Here is a 16,715-nt window from a genome sequence, read left to right as displayed (position 1 = left end):
CCATGTAATTTCTCATGTCATGGTACTGCCTCACACTGCTTTCTAAATTTATTATAATCATCTGCCTTATAAAAAGGCACATACTCCTTCTTAGTCAGAATTTTATATACATTGTCATCTCCTAAGTCACAACTATATGATCACTCTCACTATTTGGCAATGTGAGGGTCAACTCATTTATAGACAGATTCTGATCTGGTGTTCTTGTACAAGTCCCTTCCATCATGTTTTACTCAAGGTAAACTATTTCTGCATAGTTTTATAAATTAACTTTTCCTAATCTTCCATGCTTTCTCCTTCGTCTGTATACTCTTAGTTGAAATCACCTGTGAAGATAGTTCTTTTTGCATTCATGATATTTATTTGTATGTGCAATTCAGTCTTCTTCAGATGATTTTGGTTTATAGCAGCAGCCAGTTGTGTATTCTCTCTTTTTAACTTTTAGCTCATACCAGACAGGCTCAAACTCTTCCTTTATTACCCATGCTACCACCATCAGAGATTTCTACTCTGGATTTAATTCTTTTGCAGTCATAGCAGTACTTACTGCATTCTATTTCTGTAACAGTATCCTTGTTAATATGTTATTTTACATTTATTTTGTTTCATTTAACATTATATGTGTGAGACTCTTTAAATTTATGTTCTATGGCTGCCACTTAGATTGATCACGTGTGCGTGCTAGGTAAGCAAGGGGATTGCCTTTGGCTAGAGCCAATTCCTTTGTTACAAATATCTGGAGTTACCTCCTTGTCAGGTTCTGGAAAATTTATGTTATTGCTGCGCCATCCAGAACCCGTAGATTAGAAAAGCTTCTTAATCAAGGAGTTAACTCTCAGACAGACACACGGTTTATCTTTCTATTAAAATACTTAATCTCAAAATAACTAGTATAATAAGTCTCCTATGCTAATACTAGTTTGCAGTCATGGTCTCCGCTACACAATTTAATTCCGCTTGGTTTCTAATTAAATGAGTGGTGCATTGGATTCGTTATCAGGCAACTAGTTAGATAAAAATTACAAAGGTACATTAATTAAACTCATACAATACACATTCACAAAATATACACTCAGCTAAGGTAATAGTTACCTAAGCTACAGAACTTAATACAACTGTAATTCATATAACTGAATTTTGTCATGAATCGATACTACCAAAATTAATTGTTAGCTCTTATCTATACTTTGATCTACAGATCCTTTCAAGCAATAACTCTATTAACTTCGCATACTATTAGACAACGACACACCAAACATAATTGACCTTTACAATACATTAGAATACGTTCCTGGAGCTAGAACGTTGCTATTAGACTAGATACTAAAGTCCTGTTTCTTATATAATAAGAGTCCTACACATGAATGTTCCTTTTCACTAATATACAATAATCCTTGCTTCCACAACAAAAGAAACTAAAGGTTTGTACATTACTGGATATCTGAGACTTCTTCAGGTCTGTCACTCAATTTTCAATTCCCTTTACGGCTTACTTATTCTTTGTCCCAGTAGTTGTTCCATACAGGCTTGGCTTAGAACTCATTATTCGATCTATCCTCTCCGATATGGACGAGAAACAGCTCAGCTCAAGTTGGTCCACGTGGTCTTGCAAGTCGGTCAGCTAGTGCAGATCTCCTCGGAACACTGGCGAAATGCCCACATATGGCTCGCTACTTCGCCGCTTATCCCCGTCTAACACATCGTTCTGGTGACTGTATTCATATACTCATCTCCCGGAATATCTCGAGCTGGGACCCTCGAACAACAGGCGCCGATGTTGAACAGGAGAGCACGAACAGGAATACCAAAAAAAGAGAGCGCCCCTTTGGGGGAGCCAAGCCCTTTTATATTACACCTTTAATGGCCTTCTCCTTGCGTCACATTTTTCTGCACATGGTTCTGATCTTTTCTCGTAGTGTCTTCCCGGAAGCTCAGCGCACTCTGTGTGTACTTGACCGCCATAGGCTATGCTGTTAATCTGAGTGTCTGGCTTGTGCACTTTGAACTCATATTCTTACACATATATTTCACAAGGATTATTTCTTCCATTGTTAAATTACAAAGATAGGTAATATTTTCTTATATAGAATCACTTATATAGAAACACATTTTATGACCAAAAACATGTATAATTTAAAGAATCACTCAATGTCAAGATGCATTAGTCTTAAGGTTTTTAAGTAATTTACATTCTCTTACATACTGTCATTTATGTAAAGATAGATTGTTTTCAAGTTTTCAAGTGATTTACAATCCTACTTATATACAAGTATGTCCTCCTTGTTGATTTGTTAAAGCTTGTTAAATCCTGAATGAAATATTTCTTAATGAAATCTCTTCATTCAAGATTTAACATCCTCCTCTGTCAACTGGGTCTCACTAATGCCTATAATTTTTGGTTTCACTACATCTAACAGTCCTTGCCTTTCTTCCTGATTTTCTGGCATTGGTGTACGCATGTGACAGAGCTGTCCACTAGACTGATGGGTGTTCAAAGAACTTACATATGGCATTTCAAATAGGAAGCTAGAGTTGAATCTTGAACCAAATCCTATCCTGTGTCCTGCACATACATACACCATATTTCCACAATTCACAATTTTTTACTCTTTGACTAAACTTGTCCTGCATTTGCTGTTCAGCCATCCCTAACATACTATCATTTTTTTCTCTTCTTTCTCTGTAATTACATTCATAGATTTGATTTCTTAATGTAATGCACATATCCATGCTTAGTTTCCCTGACTATTCACATTCACTCTTTGACAATAATTTCTCCAAGCACTTGATGATACCTAGACTATTCAAGTATAATCCACACAGTAAGCACTGATCTTTTCAGCCATCAAAATAACCCCATACATCAATAAGCTGCATGTTGTTTCTTCTACACAGTTAACTCTCTGAATCATTTACAATCAGAGTTCTCTGCTCATCTTTGCTCTTCTTCTTTTTCACCTCACTCAAAAATTATTTCATATCTTCTCTCATAATTAATTTTAATTCCTTTTTTTCTTTAACTTAAAGATTATAATGTGAGGCAGATATCTGCCTGTCTCTTAATATATCAAATATCATTATAACTAACTCATTCACACCTTATAATAAACCACTGAAAAGTCTGCTGTATTCACAGTGCCTGCTGTATTCCAAAAAATTCACTATATCAAACAATCCATAAGACAAACTATTTCTGTGGTCCCTACTAGCTGCTATAATGAGAATCATCTGTATTGTTGATTGCTGAGATGTAACCTATTTTAATAATTTCTGCTTACAGTTTATAACTTCACTGTAGTTAATAGCAATATTCTATGTAAGTTATTTTAATGATATTATTAAACACAGCAGCATTAGTCTTCCATCCATGTTCTAATTCTAATGTTTTTATTAAACAAAAGTTCAACTTCAACTCTACTGTCACCATAATCTTAAAACATTTTTTTAGTACTCTGAAATTGGCATTAATCAAAAATGTTGGAACTTTCCAAGTCTTTAATATCTCAGTAAGGGTAGTGATTGCCTTCTCTTTTTGAACAGGATAAAATTGAGGCTCATATTGAAAAGAAAAATATATATGAATGTTGTAGAAGTTTTAAAAGAATTAAAGTTGACAGCTTTCAAATGTAAATCATATGCAGACTCAAGTATACAAAATGTTATAAAGGACATTAACAATAAAAATCCATCTGCTGATACTAAAATAAAAGCTGAAAAATAAAAATGATAAATTAAGAATTTATCTATGAAAATATCGGAACTCCATGATAGACTTGAAGTTAATAAGACAACCCAGGAAAATAAAGAAATTTTACAGAACATTCCATGCAGGTAAATTGGCATGTAACTTGAATGATGCCAGTCATTCTTAAGGAAACCTGTATTTTGAATTTCATAAAATGCCATTCATTGCAAATGTTTTAATTTGATACATGGATTATAAGCAATAATTCATCCATCTCTCTACTTCTGGAACAAAAAGAAAGTGTTCCAGAAGTAGAGAGATGGATGAAGCTGAAATTTGAGCATCTAATTTAAATTAGTACTGTGATTATACTGTTACTAGATATTTTGTAGATTAGAGCTGATATATAATGTTTTTATTCTTCTGATAGAAACTAGTACAGAGGGCACACATGAAAAGAAACATAAGAAGCAAAAGCGCCATGATGAAGAAAAGGAAAGGAAAAAAAAGAAGAAAGAAAAGAAGAAGAAAAAGGTAAAGTTATTATATTATTTATACTGGATAGTCATTATACCAATATGAAAAGTAGCTATTCATTGTTCAAGTTTATTTCCATAAAATATCTGTCATACTGTAAAAATCACTTCTAACTGTAGATGAATTTGTTTAATGACATCTTGTTGATAATGTTGTTTATGATATGGAATTAAGTTTTAATTTAAATGTTTAATTAATGCATTATGATATAAGCTATAAGAGATTCATCCAGTATAATGGATTTAATAGATTTTTCCTTGGTCACTTTCAGTAATGTGGGCATTAGTTGTTGTTAATGCGCCATATAAACTTAGCCTGATGAAAATAAAAATGGAAGAAATCATTATCACGAAATAACTTATCATACATGTCATTCTCCTCACTTGTATAAACAAATTAATATAGAACTTTATAAATTCTTCAAAAATGCTTTCATTTTTGACCATAGATAACTTTGCTCAGAAATGTTTTACTTTCTTCAATGAAACTTACTGAAAATTGATAATAGGAAAATCGATAGCTGTATTATTACATTGGTCTCTCCCTGAAGTACAGAGACTTATTGTAGAAGCCAGCACTAATTATTATTCACACAATGCCCATCATAATTCTCCTTAACTTATTCACTAACAGAGCACTTATTATTATTTTGAGCAAAACAACAACAGAGTGGTCAACAACATTCACAACATAGCATTCACTTATTTGCTATTCCCCAAACAAATAATAAAAAAAAAATTCTAGTCCTTGTATTCATGCTGACTACACTCTTGCCCATCTAGGGATGATCCCATATTCTCTCCTCTTTGTCATATGTTGAAATTTTTTTTTCTGCATCTATCCTATAAAATTCCTTTAATACCTTATGTTTCTGTCTTACTCTGTTATTTAGCCCAATTTTGCAACCCACAAACCTTCAATCAGTCATCATAAGAAGCAAGCATTCTGCAGCTTGTCACCATCTTGCTCACTAACCTCTGGATTTACTCTAGCACTTCACCATCACAAAGAAATGCAGTAACTAAATCTGTACATAATAGCCCATAATGATTTCCTTATACCTACTTGTCATTGTGCCTTTTCAACTCTGCCCATCATTTCTCCAAAGCTCATCATTTCTTACAGTCTAGTTTTATTAATGTAATACACAGCTTGTAATAATTTCATCCTAGCCTTTGTTTTACTATATTGAACTGACAAGTATTATTCTTTACCAACACTGTCATTCTATCTCATCCTGCAAAATCTCTACATCACCTTTATTAACTGTTTTCCCCTACTCACTTTAGCATTATCAGCAAACAATTGGAGTTCTGATGAATGCATACCATATCACAAAATTCATCATCTTAATAAGAACTGAATTAAGAATATTTCCCCCCTTAAATGGTTCTGAGTATCATTACCATAGATCAGTGGTTCTTAACCAGTGATCCCCGGAACACTTGTGTTCCATGAACTGGTGAAAGATGTCACACGACGCAGTTCTGAGTGTAATTCGTTACTCTGATCCTAACAACTGAAGACTGCTTTGCGCATTGACTTCTAAACCAATAGAATATCGTTTATAGGTACTATTTTTAATGTGTAAAAATGCAACAGGTCCACATGGTTAGCTGAGTGGCTATGCACCTGCAACCCTGGGAAATATGCCTGAGAAAGGAGTGTCCTGGGTTCGATTCCTGTCGCTGACTTAAGGATCTTTCACAGCCATAGTCAAGTTAGCCGGTCTTGGGCGGGGACAGTAGGGTTTTTCTCCCCAGTTTATCTGGGGTTTTTCATACCACAAAACAGGCAAACCGGCCTTGAGACTCAACACCACTACAGACATAGGATATACCAGGGCATATGGCTGACCACCTTATCCTCTGAATGGTTAGCCGAGTGGCTATGCACCTGCAACCCTGGGAAATATGCCTGAGAAAGGAGTGTCCTGGGTTCGATTCCTGTCGCTGACTTAAGGATCTTTCACAGCCATAGTCAAGTTAGCCGGTCTTGGGCGGGGACAGTAGGGTTTTTCTCCCCAGTTTATCTGGGGTTTTTCATACCACAAAACAGGCAAACCGGCCTTGAGACTCAACACCACTACAGACATAGGATATACCAGGGCATATGGCTGACCACCTTATCCTCTGAATGGTTTAGGTCCGATGATCAATAAAAACCCTCGGCATTGCAAAGTAAAAGAGGGAAAAAGGAAAATGAGATGAGAAAAAATGCAACAATATTGGAAGAAAAGAGTTCAAGTTACTTTTCTTCTTTAAATACACAGTTATAACTGGATACAAAATCCATTTGGCACAGTTAATACATCAAGTTGTGAATTTTCATTACAAGAAGAATTTTCTATAGATAATGCACGCGTTATCGATAGATAACGCGTGATTATCTATAGAAAAAAGTCTAAATTCGTTAAAAATGAACGTGGTATACATTAGAAAGGTATGAGAGGTAAATCAAATGTAATAACAAAACTAAGGTAGAAGTATTACTTAATATTTATGGAACATTACACTATTCAAATCCAAAAACTTCTTCATTAGATTCAATATTGAAAGAATCAATTGCATTAAAAATTTCGTTTGGTATTTCTTCAGCTTCATAATCATTGTCACTTGACACCACTGCATTCCCTTGTGCTTTAATGAAACTATTTCTAACACAATTTTCACTTACAGCAGCCCAACTTTCTACAATCCACATAACTATATCTTTATATGATGTTCTTTTCATCTGCCCTGTTTTGTTATATTCATGGATGCCATTCATCATCCAGTCTTCCCACTTAGCCTGCAAATTGTCTTTGAATGGTTTATTTACTGAAAGATCAAGGAATTGAAGTTTTTTTTTTGTTAAACCATCTGGAATGACGGCCAATTTGGAAAACCTACAATTGTTTTAACTTCTGCTGTCGTGTGTGCCCTACACGAATCCAACACTAACAAAGATTTTGGGTTGAAAAATGCCATTTTTCTCTTTCGCTACACATTCTCCAACCAAAATTTCATAATCTCGGAATTTATCCAACCTTTATCATTAGCAGTAGCAATAATATCTTTGGAATCGCAACCTTTTGGAACAGTCTTTCTTTTGAAAATCACCATCGATGGAAGTTTGGAACCATCTACAGTTACGCAAAGAACCACAGTAAAGTTAGACCTTTCGTGTCCTGTTGTAGCAACTGAAACCTCTTTTGCTCCCTTGAGATTCACAGTCCTAGAATTAGGCATGTCAAAACTTACGGGAACCTCATAAATGAACGAAATTTAGCTACTTTCGCTTCCCAGTCATACGGCAAATTTTGTCCAACACTGGTGGAGGAGCACATACTTAAATTGTTTCTCTTCAGAAATCCAAAAATCCAAGATGGGTAGGCCTTGAAATCCTTTATATTATTGTTTTGTGCAATTCTTTTCGATTCCTGCAACACACCCATACCTTTTAGCTCTTTCACTAACAACCCAGTCAAACAGTTTTTTCCCTATGGTTGGCCACAAGCACCTTCTAAACCTCATAGCATGTTTCCTCGTATGTAAACATTTCAGGACTGTTTCAGCCTTTTGCCATTCACAAACACTACTTTCTCCAATACTGAACAATCTACCAGCTTCATGATTCCCTTTTTCCTTTGCTACTTCTACCACTTCAAGCTTGAACTGCGCTGTGTAGGATTTTCTCCGAGAAATACTTCTGTCTTCCATGGGTAATTCAGATCTAATAACAAAATATAAACAAATAATGATTTACTTTATAAAATATTTTAAAACAGGATGTACGGAATAATCGACCACTGCTACTAGCAATGCATGTGCTTTTAAAGAATTCCTCTGTCTGTACTTCCTAACTCTACCGCTAGTTGGCGCATGCGCGTTATTTATACATCAAAAGGAGCAATGGAAATGTTGGGGTGTGCATTATCTATCGAAAATACGGTAGTTACCTTGTCAACGGATCGTACTCTGAAAATTAAATTCTCTGAAATAACTCTTGAGGAATTTTGGATTTTTGTCCAAGCCAAATACCCAGCTCTCTCCATAAGGGCACTGAAAATTTTGTTAATAGTTTTTAACATCATATTTGTATGAGCTCAGTTTCTCAGTATTAACCAATATAAAAATGAAAAAGCGTGAAAGACTTACTAATATAGACAAAGAGATGAGGGTAGCTATATCACATATTAGACCTGATATTGCTGAAATCTGCAAAAGCCGACAAGCTTAAGTATCATATTAAAATAAGTTCCATTTTTATAAAAGGCAGGTCCATCCTTATTTTTATTGTTAGCTTTATGACCCTAATGCTTTTGGGGTTCTCCACATTTTTCTTATAATCAAAAGTGTTCCGCAACTTCGAAAAGGTTAAAAATCACTGCCGTAAATATTAAATAACAGTGGCCCAAGTGTAAAGCATTGTGGAGCACTACCCTCTTTTGATAATGTGAAACCAGTATCTTATGTCTGTAAATTGCAATTGGTTTGGCTTATTTGCCTGTTTAGCAGAATGAAAAATCTTAGTTTCCAGGAGAGAAAATCTCTGACTAACATGAACGGCTGGATACTTCACATGAAATCATTCCATTATTGTGCAGATTAAAAAGTGGTCCTAGTGCACTAGTCATCTTCCTTCTCCTTGATTCAGCTTCACCATATACTTCTTTGTAATGTCTGCCACTTTCTTATTCATATCACAAGCTTTGTATCTGTCCCCATCTGTTCTAGTTTACATGATAGGGTTCCATGCATTATTTTGTTAGTATTTTCTTTGCAATCACAGTGCAGCCAAATAAACTTTATCCAGTTTATTGTAAAAAAAAAAGAAAAAAAAAGGGGGGGGGGCAGAGAGAGAGAGAGAGTAGATTACCAAGGCAAGACTTATCCATGATATATCTCTGCTATCTCCAAAAATATCATATTCCTATCTACCCACTTTTAAATTCTGGTCTTAATCAACTTTTCCAGTATCTTGATTGCCACTTCGGAGATCTGAATTAGTGTCTAATTTGCTACTCTTTCTTGGAGCATCCTTTATGTAACAGAACCATCTTGCCTTCTTTTTCACTCTTTAAGCAGCCTGATCAGGACTGCCAGTTCTTCAGCACTTTCTTGCAGCACATGAACCAATATGCTAAACACCTCCATTTCATCTACTTGATGCTTACAGCAGTGACTGCATTTCTCTCCCTAACATTATATTCATTAAAGTTGTACTTTCATACTTATTCTTCCTTTTATTCACTAAAAAACTCTTTGAAATTTCCCATGTCTAATTTTCTCTCATCTCATTTTGCCTTCCTTATGCTTGCCTTCTCTTGCTTGGGCCTTATAGTGCCCATAGGTGTACTGATTCTATTTCTGATTTTTTTTCCCTACTTTATTATGCTACTCATCTGGGGAAATATCAGGTTTATTGGTACAAACCAGCCACCTTTATCCTTTGATGAGTAGCATAGAAGCAGTTTGGTGTTGGTTGGTTAGTTTGTCCCAGTAAACTACTAAAAACCAACCAATCAATCTGATCCCCCCCCCCAGCAATCCTGAGAATGCATTTGATACTCTTTCCCTCAAACTGTATCAAATTATATTGGTCATTTCCCATCCACTGCCTCCTAATGTTGTTGGTCATGGCTCTGTAGTTCTACATATATATATCTCTTCTTAAGTGAAAATTCTACATGCTTATCCACCTCCAAGCTCAGGACTATATCACTCTTCCCATTTGGAGACAAAGTGATTGCCTTGGTTATGGAAAAATTCTGTGATGCTTTCATCAGCTCCAGTATTTTCAAACCCTGTCTCCCTTCCAAACGTTAAACAATGGAAAGCAGGCATTTGCTATTATGCTGGCTGCTGGTTTGTGGATTGCTGTAACAGGTTACTGATATATACAGGTGTGTTGTGATGGATTAAGGGAATACCAGACTTGATGTAAAATCATTCCTTGCTTTTTGTTACACTGTAGAGGCTGCTTCATCATTTCATCTGATTCTTTGAATGCTCTTGAATAAAAATGATAATCAACGTGGACATTTCAGTTGGCATTCTACTTGGTGTTTTGTTTCCATTGTATGTTCTGCCGGCCCTGATTTATGCTTTCTTTTGTTCTCAGTGTCCTTGAAGTGTTTCAATTGGTGTATCTCACCAGATCTGCCAGTCTGTCCTATGTAGTGTAGACCACAATTGCAACTGATCTTGTGGACACCTGGTTTTTTGAGTGACAGTTGTGGAGGTTTAGGAGGAGGGATGTTCAGAGATTTTGTTGATCGGATAGAAGGCAACTTTTAAGTTTTGTTGATGAAGCAATCTTGCTATTTTATGTGATTGATTATATATATATAGAAGAATCACTGCTCCTTTGTATTTTTTTTAAATTAAATTTTATATTTTTTGTTTTTCTGACTGTTTTGGAGGTTGGAATAGAATTTTTTTGACTAATATTCTGTTGTAGCTGTTTTTTTGAAGGACAGAATTAAGATATTATAGATCTTGGTTTCTTTTATCTATTTTGATGGAAATTCTGTAGGTTTTATCACATAAGAAATGCATAATGTCCATTTTTTGTGCTAGGTGGTGATGAGAAGTTGCATGTAGGGTAATGTCTTGTGTTGGTTAGTTTCCTGTAGACTGAGAATTTGAGTGTTTTGTTCTGATATCTCAACCAGTGTATCCAGAAAGGGTAAATACCTATTTCTTTCTAATTAAACTCTGAATTTAATCCAAGGATGAATGTTATTCAGGAAGGCGATAAAATCTTCTCATTGTGTAATAGTACCAAGCCATATGATAAAAATATTGTCAGCATATCTTGCCAAATTTTTGGTTGTGTTCCTTGATGTTGGAGGGCTATTTTTTCAAATCAATCCATGAATAGGTCTACTGACATAGGAGAATGGGGGAGAGCACATTGCTAGTCCTTTCTGTTAAAAAAAAAAAATCCTTTTCAAATTTGAAAAAAGTACTGTTGATACAGTGTTTAAAGATATCCACTGTGTCTGGCAATACAATTACTTCAAGATATCTTGAAGTAATTGTATTGTTTCTATTCTATTCTTTAAACATTAGTGAAAAGATTTAATATGCAATTATATCAGTAGGAGCCAGTGTGATCTTTTTTATGTTTTCTATGAAGTGTGTGATGTTTTTTACATAAGAGAATGTTTGCCTGATGTAAGGTTTCAGTAAGCTTGCTAAATGTTTAGTAAAGAAGTTGGAGAGTATCTTGCATCAACAATTGATCTTAATAACAAGTCTTGTTTATGCAGTTTAGGGACTCCATATATTCTTGGAACAAGAGGGTGTCTAGATTCAAGGCGTTTTTTCTTCGAATCAGTTCAGCATGTTTTTTTTTTTTTACTATTATTATTATTATTAAGTTATTGGTTTTATTATGGAAATATCCTTGGGATCTCATTCCAACTTTTCATAGATGTTTGTGTCTTATAGAAGTGTTAAAGCAACCCACAAACTAGCAGCCAGCATAATAGCAAATGCATGCTTGCCATTGTTTAAAAGTCCTCAAATATTTTTCACTAGAAATGTTAACTGTTATTGCTTGCTTTCTAGTTTTTAGTTTATTCATTTTATTTCTTGATGAAGTGAAACAAAGTATTTCACACACAGAACTAGTCAAAATAAAAACGGTTTCTATTTGACATCTTTGTTTGTGGTTTTATACTGGAAAAAATAGTATAAATTAAGTGGATATTAAATCCAACATTATTTCAAAGCCAAATACAGAAACTATATATCGTGTGAAAATTCTTTAGTAAATAATGGAAAAAATTGTTTTCAAATTGTCCTTTTCTCATGGAATCCTACACACCAAGATCCTTCTTACTTTGATCACACTTTCAGATGACTGCGATAAATAATGTTGGAACACATGGACTACATGCACTTTTCAGATCTTTAGACATGTTTAGAGCCAGCTTCATAGCTGTCTACCTTGTTCTCTGTAGAAGCCTATTAGAGTCTAGGTTACTTTTTTAACCAAGTTATGATTTAAGAAGAAATGTGGAATCTTGGTCAGTTAAAAATAAAGCAGTGTTCTTCCAAGATGTACTATGCCTTTAGTGGCACTAAGTTTATGGCCAAATATCACGTAAGACATTTTAAGTGTTTTTTTCGTTTATTATTATTATTATTTTTTTTTTTTTTTAAAATCATGATCTGTATATTTATTTTTAGTCTAAGAATATGCTTATTTGAGTAGATTTTCATCATGTACTGAATGATTATATACAGTAAGATATTACAGATACTTCTTCCATCATCCTGGATGAGGTATCTGTGATATTTTGAGGATTGTTCTATTATTGCAGTTTCGTCCACGTGTTCAAGTTGAGATGTCGTGCTGTTATTCTATTATTATTTTCGGCTGTGCATATTTGACAATTGTTTCATTGTATCTTCTGAAAAGTGTGCAAGGTATGCTCATTACAATACGAGTAGGATTGAGAAATGTATTGTCATCATCTATCCATGGAAATATTTCCGTTGTGAACATGTTCCATTTAGATTTGTTATTGTCAGTCGTAGCTTCTGCACCAACTGAATTATATAAAATTTATGCTACAGTCCTTTTGAAACAGGGCATTGCATGTTATAGATCAGTGCTTCCCAAACTTATGGATATAAAGGCCCCTTTTAAAAAAATTAAAGCATTTCACGGTCCCTCCCATCGAAAAAAAAAATTGTAATACAGACGTAATACATATATTATTATAATATTCAAGGTTTTGCATTTGTAAGCTTTTTTGGGCTTCTTATCGATACCTTTGAAATGAAACTTATATGAATAAGCATATATTTACTAATATTCATTAAGCGCCAAAATATGCAGGAAGCAAAATTTGTGAACCAACACCAATGTGTGATTTTTTCTGTTGAAAAATAAAAAAGAAACAATAAATAATATAAATCAAATACGTTTCTTTTAAGATGAAAAAATTAGTCTTAAAACATTTTAAATTTGTTTTCATTATTTCACAGCCTCCTCAACAAAACGTGCGGCCCCAAGGGGCCGCTGCCCACAGTTTGGGAAGCGCTGTTGTAGATTATGGAATATTCCATTTGATTGGCTCAACAAATTAATTTACGGAAATTGCAGTGAAAAGCTTCCCATATTGCCTCATGTCATTTGTTTCTACTGCTTTGTTATTGCTTCCTTTCTTCCTTAGTACAGAAGAAAAGTAAAGAACTTTTTAGAACTGTCTCACTATACTCTGTTACTTGGGTATAACCCTTCATTATTCCTACCTGAATTTTCTTGGTGTAGATGCAGGAACCTTGAATTCAGCTATCCAAACACAATGCTTTGCTCTTATGGATGACTGAAATTTATTGAGCTATAGTAACCACAATTTGTCTATCAGAATCTTGATTCTGCCAAACACATATCTCAAATGTATTAATTTACATATTCATCTTCCCCTTAACGTGTAGGCTTATTGGCTACACAGCAAAATAACACGGTTTCAGCAGGTTTTTAGCTGAGGATGAATGCAAATTCTTGTAATTAACAGAAATGACATTCTTATTTTGATCCTTACCCATTTTCATTCTTACTCTTTACTTGTGTGTGAGTAAACAAAAGTTTGCATGCACGTGACCTCCTTTCTAAGGCATGTGTAATGTTATGCATTAAGGAACAGTGACTACTGAGTTTGACCTTGATTGAAGATTGGAAAAAAAAGGAACAGAAGGTTCCTGAAAACTGTAAGTGATTCAAAAAAAGATCACTTTAACTAGAATCATTTCAGACTACTTTGATATGATTCTTTCAGACAACACAACGCTGAACCTCAGCCCTAGCCAGTGATCAGCAGTAACACTGAACTCCAGCTAACTCAATGGCAGAAGTCATATTTCATATATATGTAGCAGAGCAGCATATCACTGTATTGCTACAATACTCTAAATCATCCTTGGCTAATTATTATTTAAACCATCTGGAGGATACTTTGTTTTCCACCATTCATCTTCAGTCATCATTCTGGGTCTCCCATGTGGATGATGCACTTGGTCTCATTCTGAAAACAAAGACCACCCTCCTACATCAGATCAAGTCTACATTTGTGTATTCAGCAATTCACTTCATGATGTAAAAAGGAGAGTTTTTGGTACCTTGTCAACCAGTGTATATTGGAAACCTACCTTCACTGGTAGATATACACATCAAAGTTCTGTGTATAATGTCTTTCAGAAAATTAGAGTTGTCAAAACTTTAAACAGAGCACATGCCATTTGTTCTTCTCCTTCATCTTAAAAGAATGAGCTTCTCAAAATGAAAGCATTAATGGGTCCGGTGACTATAATCCTCATCATATTCAGTGGATTTTAGACTCTTACAATTCTACACCCAGAATTACTGTGGTTTAACAAAGAATTACAAACCTATACATTTTGGATATCTCTGAACCTGTTGGCCAAATCTTAGAAAGTTTCACCTGATACCTACATATTTTCCATTTTAACAAAATTTCTGATCCTTCACCAACTAATAAAATTGTAACTAATTAAAGAGCTTTTGATTACAGTGAGAGTTGAGTATACTGATACAGAGATTGTTTAAGAATTATTTATCTATATCTTACTTTAAATTTTACTCACAATCCTAATAATTACATAAGGAAATTAGTTATTGCTGTTTTCATGTTCATATTTCCTTATACAATGTCCGGTAACTAACTTTTTTGGCACAGTGTAAACAAAACCACTGTCCACTCTTTTCAAGAGATGCAATAAGTTAGATATCAAATGTGCTTTTCATCTTAGCACTGTATATTTTAAATTCAGAATTTTTTTTGATGTATTGTTTAAAATTAATTTATAAATTACAGAGCAGAGTTACTGTATATAGCATTTTCTAAAATTGTTCATTTTTTATAGAAACACAGTCCAGAGTCAACTACAGGAACTACAAATCCTGTTCATACCAATGGTGCTCCAAGAGTTTTATAAATTTAGTAAGAAAGAAAGAAAAAGGACTGGGGTGAGCAAGGTTTACAGCCGTACAGCTCCATCTGTACCTTGTACATGATAGCTGAACACTATAATTAGTAACCAACCTAGGTTCATCTAATGATTGTGCTCTGTTGAATATTTTTCTGCTCATTCGTATCATGCAAAATTAAATCCCTTGTCTGATTTCCTTCATTGACCACTGATTAAAATTGTAATCTATAAGTTAGTTAATATTAGGTCAACAGTGACAATTTATCTTGTATAGCAATCATCTGAATGTGTTTTTATAACTGTGAAAGGATATAAATGCTGCTGTTGAAAGACAGCAAAAATAATATAATCAGGTTTACTTTTAATTATTACTTCAGAATGTGTGTGTGAGAGAGAGAGACATGAACTGAGGCCATTTAAATATTGCAGAATTTCAGAAAATTGGACATTATAAAACTGTTACTCTGAATAGTAGTGCGTTAGGATGAAGATGAGAATTGTTTGGATTAATATTTACAAAGGATACATATTTTAAAAAATTAGATAGAAAGTTTATGCAATGCAAAATTTTCAGTCCCTAAAACCTATATTAGTTTTTACTAATATAGATATTTACCCACCACATTTAAAATTTTACCCACCATTTTAATAATTCAGGTATGCCATGCACAAAAATGGTAACTATTTTTTCCTATCAGATTCTTCATAAAATATTGCAAACTTAATAAAATATTTATAAAATCATTAAAAAATGCATTTATATAAAATGATTGATGATGAGAGTATTTATGCAGTCAGAACATTGCTACAACAATTTTGATGCTGTTTTCTGTTTGAGCACATCTTTGTTTTATTTTGTGTTTGATGTTCAGAGATGGTTTGTTACATCTCAGTAGCATTATCATAGGGAAAAAAGAGAAAACAAAACTTTAAAAAATTTGTCGATAATATGTGTTATGTATGAGATTTGTAAAACATCCTTACTTATTCCAGAAAAATAGATATCATTTTTGAAAGCAGCATATTGTTAATTTTAGTGTTCTTTTTTTAGGTCTTTGTATGTGTGTGTGTGTGTGTACTTCAGATTATGACGTTAATATGAAGGGCGAAATGTTGGAAAATTAAAGTAATTATTCCTAACATGGTTGTAGTCTCCATAATTTACTGAAATGAATTTTTAGGGCTGTTTGTTGTACTGACTAATTCTGTGATTACATGAAAACAAAGTTTTCTTTTGTTATATAGCCAGCCTGCTTAGCCAGGTGGATAGTGTATCTGCTCTCCATCTAAAAGGCTGTGAGTTCGAATCCTGCCATGAGCATGGATATTTGTGATTGTCTGTGGAAATACCAGTGGTGGTCGGCAGTAGATAGAGTTGATGTAGTTGCGGTCAGTTGGTGATTGAATAGTGGAGACAGAGCAGAAGCCCTCCCTCAATGAGTCCTTGGACTCCCTGGAGGTGTCTAATAATAATATATTCATTAACAAATAAAATAAAATTTATATTAAAAAGATATATATATTATCATCATCACATTCCT

The 16,715-nt window shown here is 34.0% G+C and overlaps 1 protein-coding gene across 1 annotated transcript in view; it reads left to right on the top strand.

Moving 5' to 3' along the window:
* LOC150095641 (mediator of RNA polymerase II transcription subunit 19-like) overlaps nt 1–16,314 on the top strand; it is a 91,006-nt gene extending 74,692 nt beyond the window's left edge. Inside the window, exons 5-6 of the mRNA XM_090410283.1 lie at nt 4,116–4,219; nt 15,109–16,314. Coding sequence (XP_090266409.1) covers nt 4,116–4,219; nt 15,109–15,180 — 176 coding nt within the window. The 3' untranslated portion in view covers nt 15,181–16,314. The remainder of the gene's footprint in view (nt 1–4,115; nt 4,220–15,108) is intronic.
* The last annotated feature ends 401 nt before the right edge of the window (nt 16,315–16,715 follow it).

The sequence above is a fragment of the Typopeltis vanoorti genome, chromosome 20 (assembly GCF_054136105.1).
Source record: "Typopeltis vanoorti isolate ZY-2024b chromosome 20, IOZ_Tvanoo_1.0, whole genome shotgun sequence".
NCBI lineage: Eukaryota > Metazoa > Arthropoda > Arachnida > Uropygi > Thelyphonidae > Typopeltis > Typopeltis vanoorti.
Note: the sequence above shows the minus strand (reverse complement) of the source record. Positions and strands in the feature narration are given on the sequence as shown.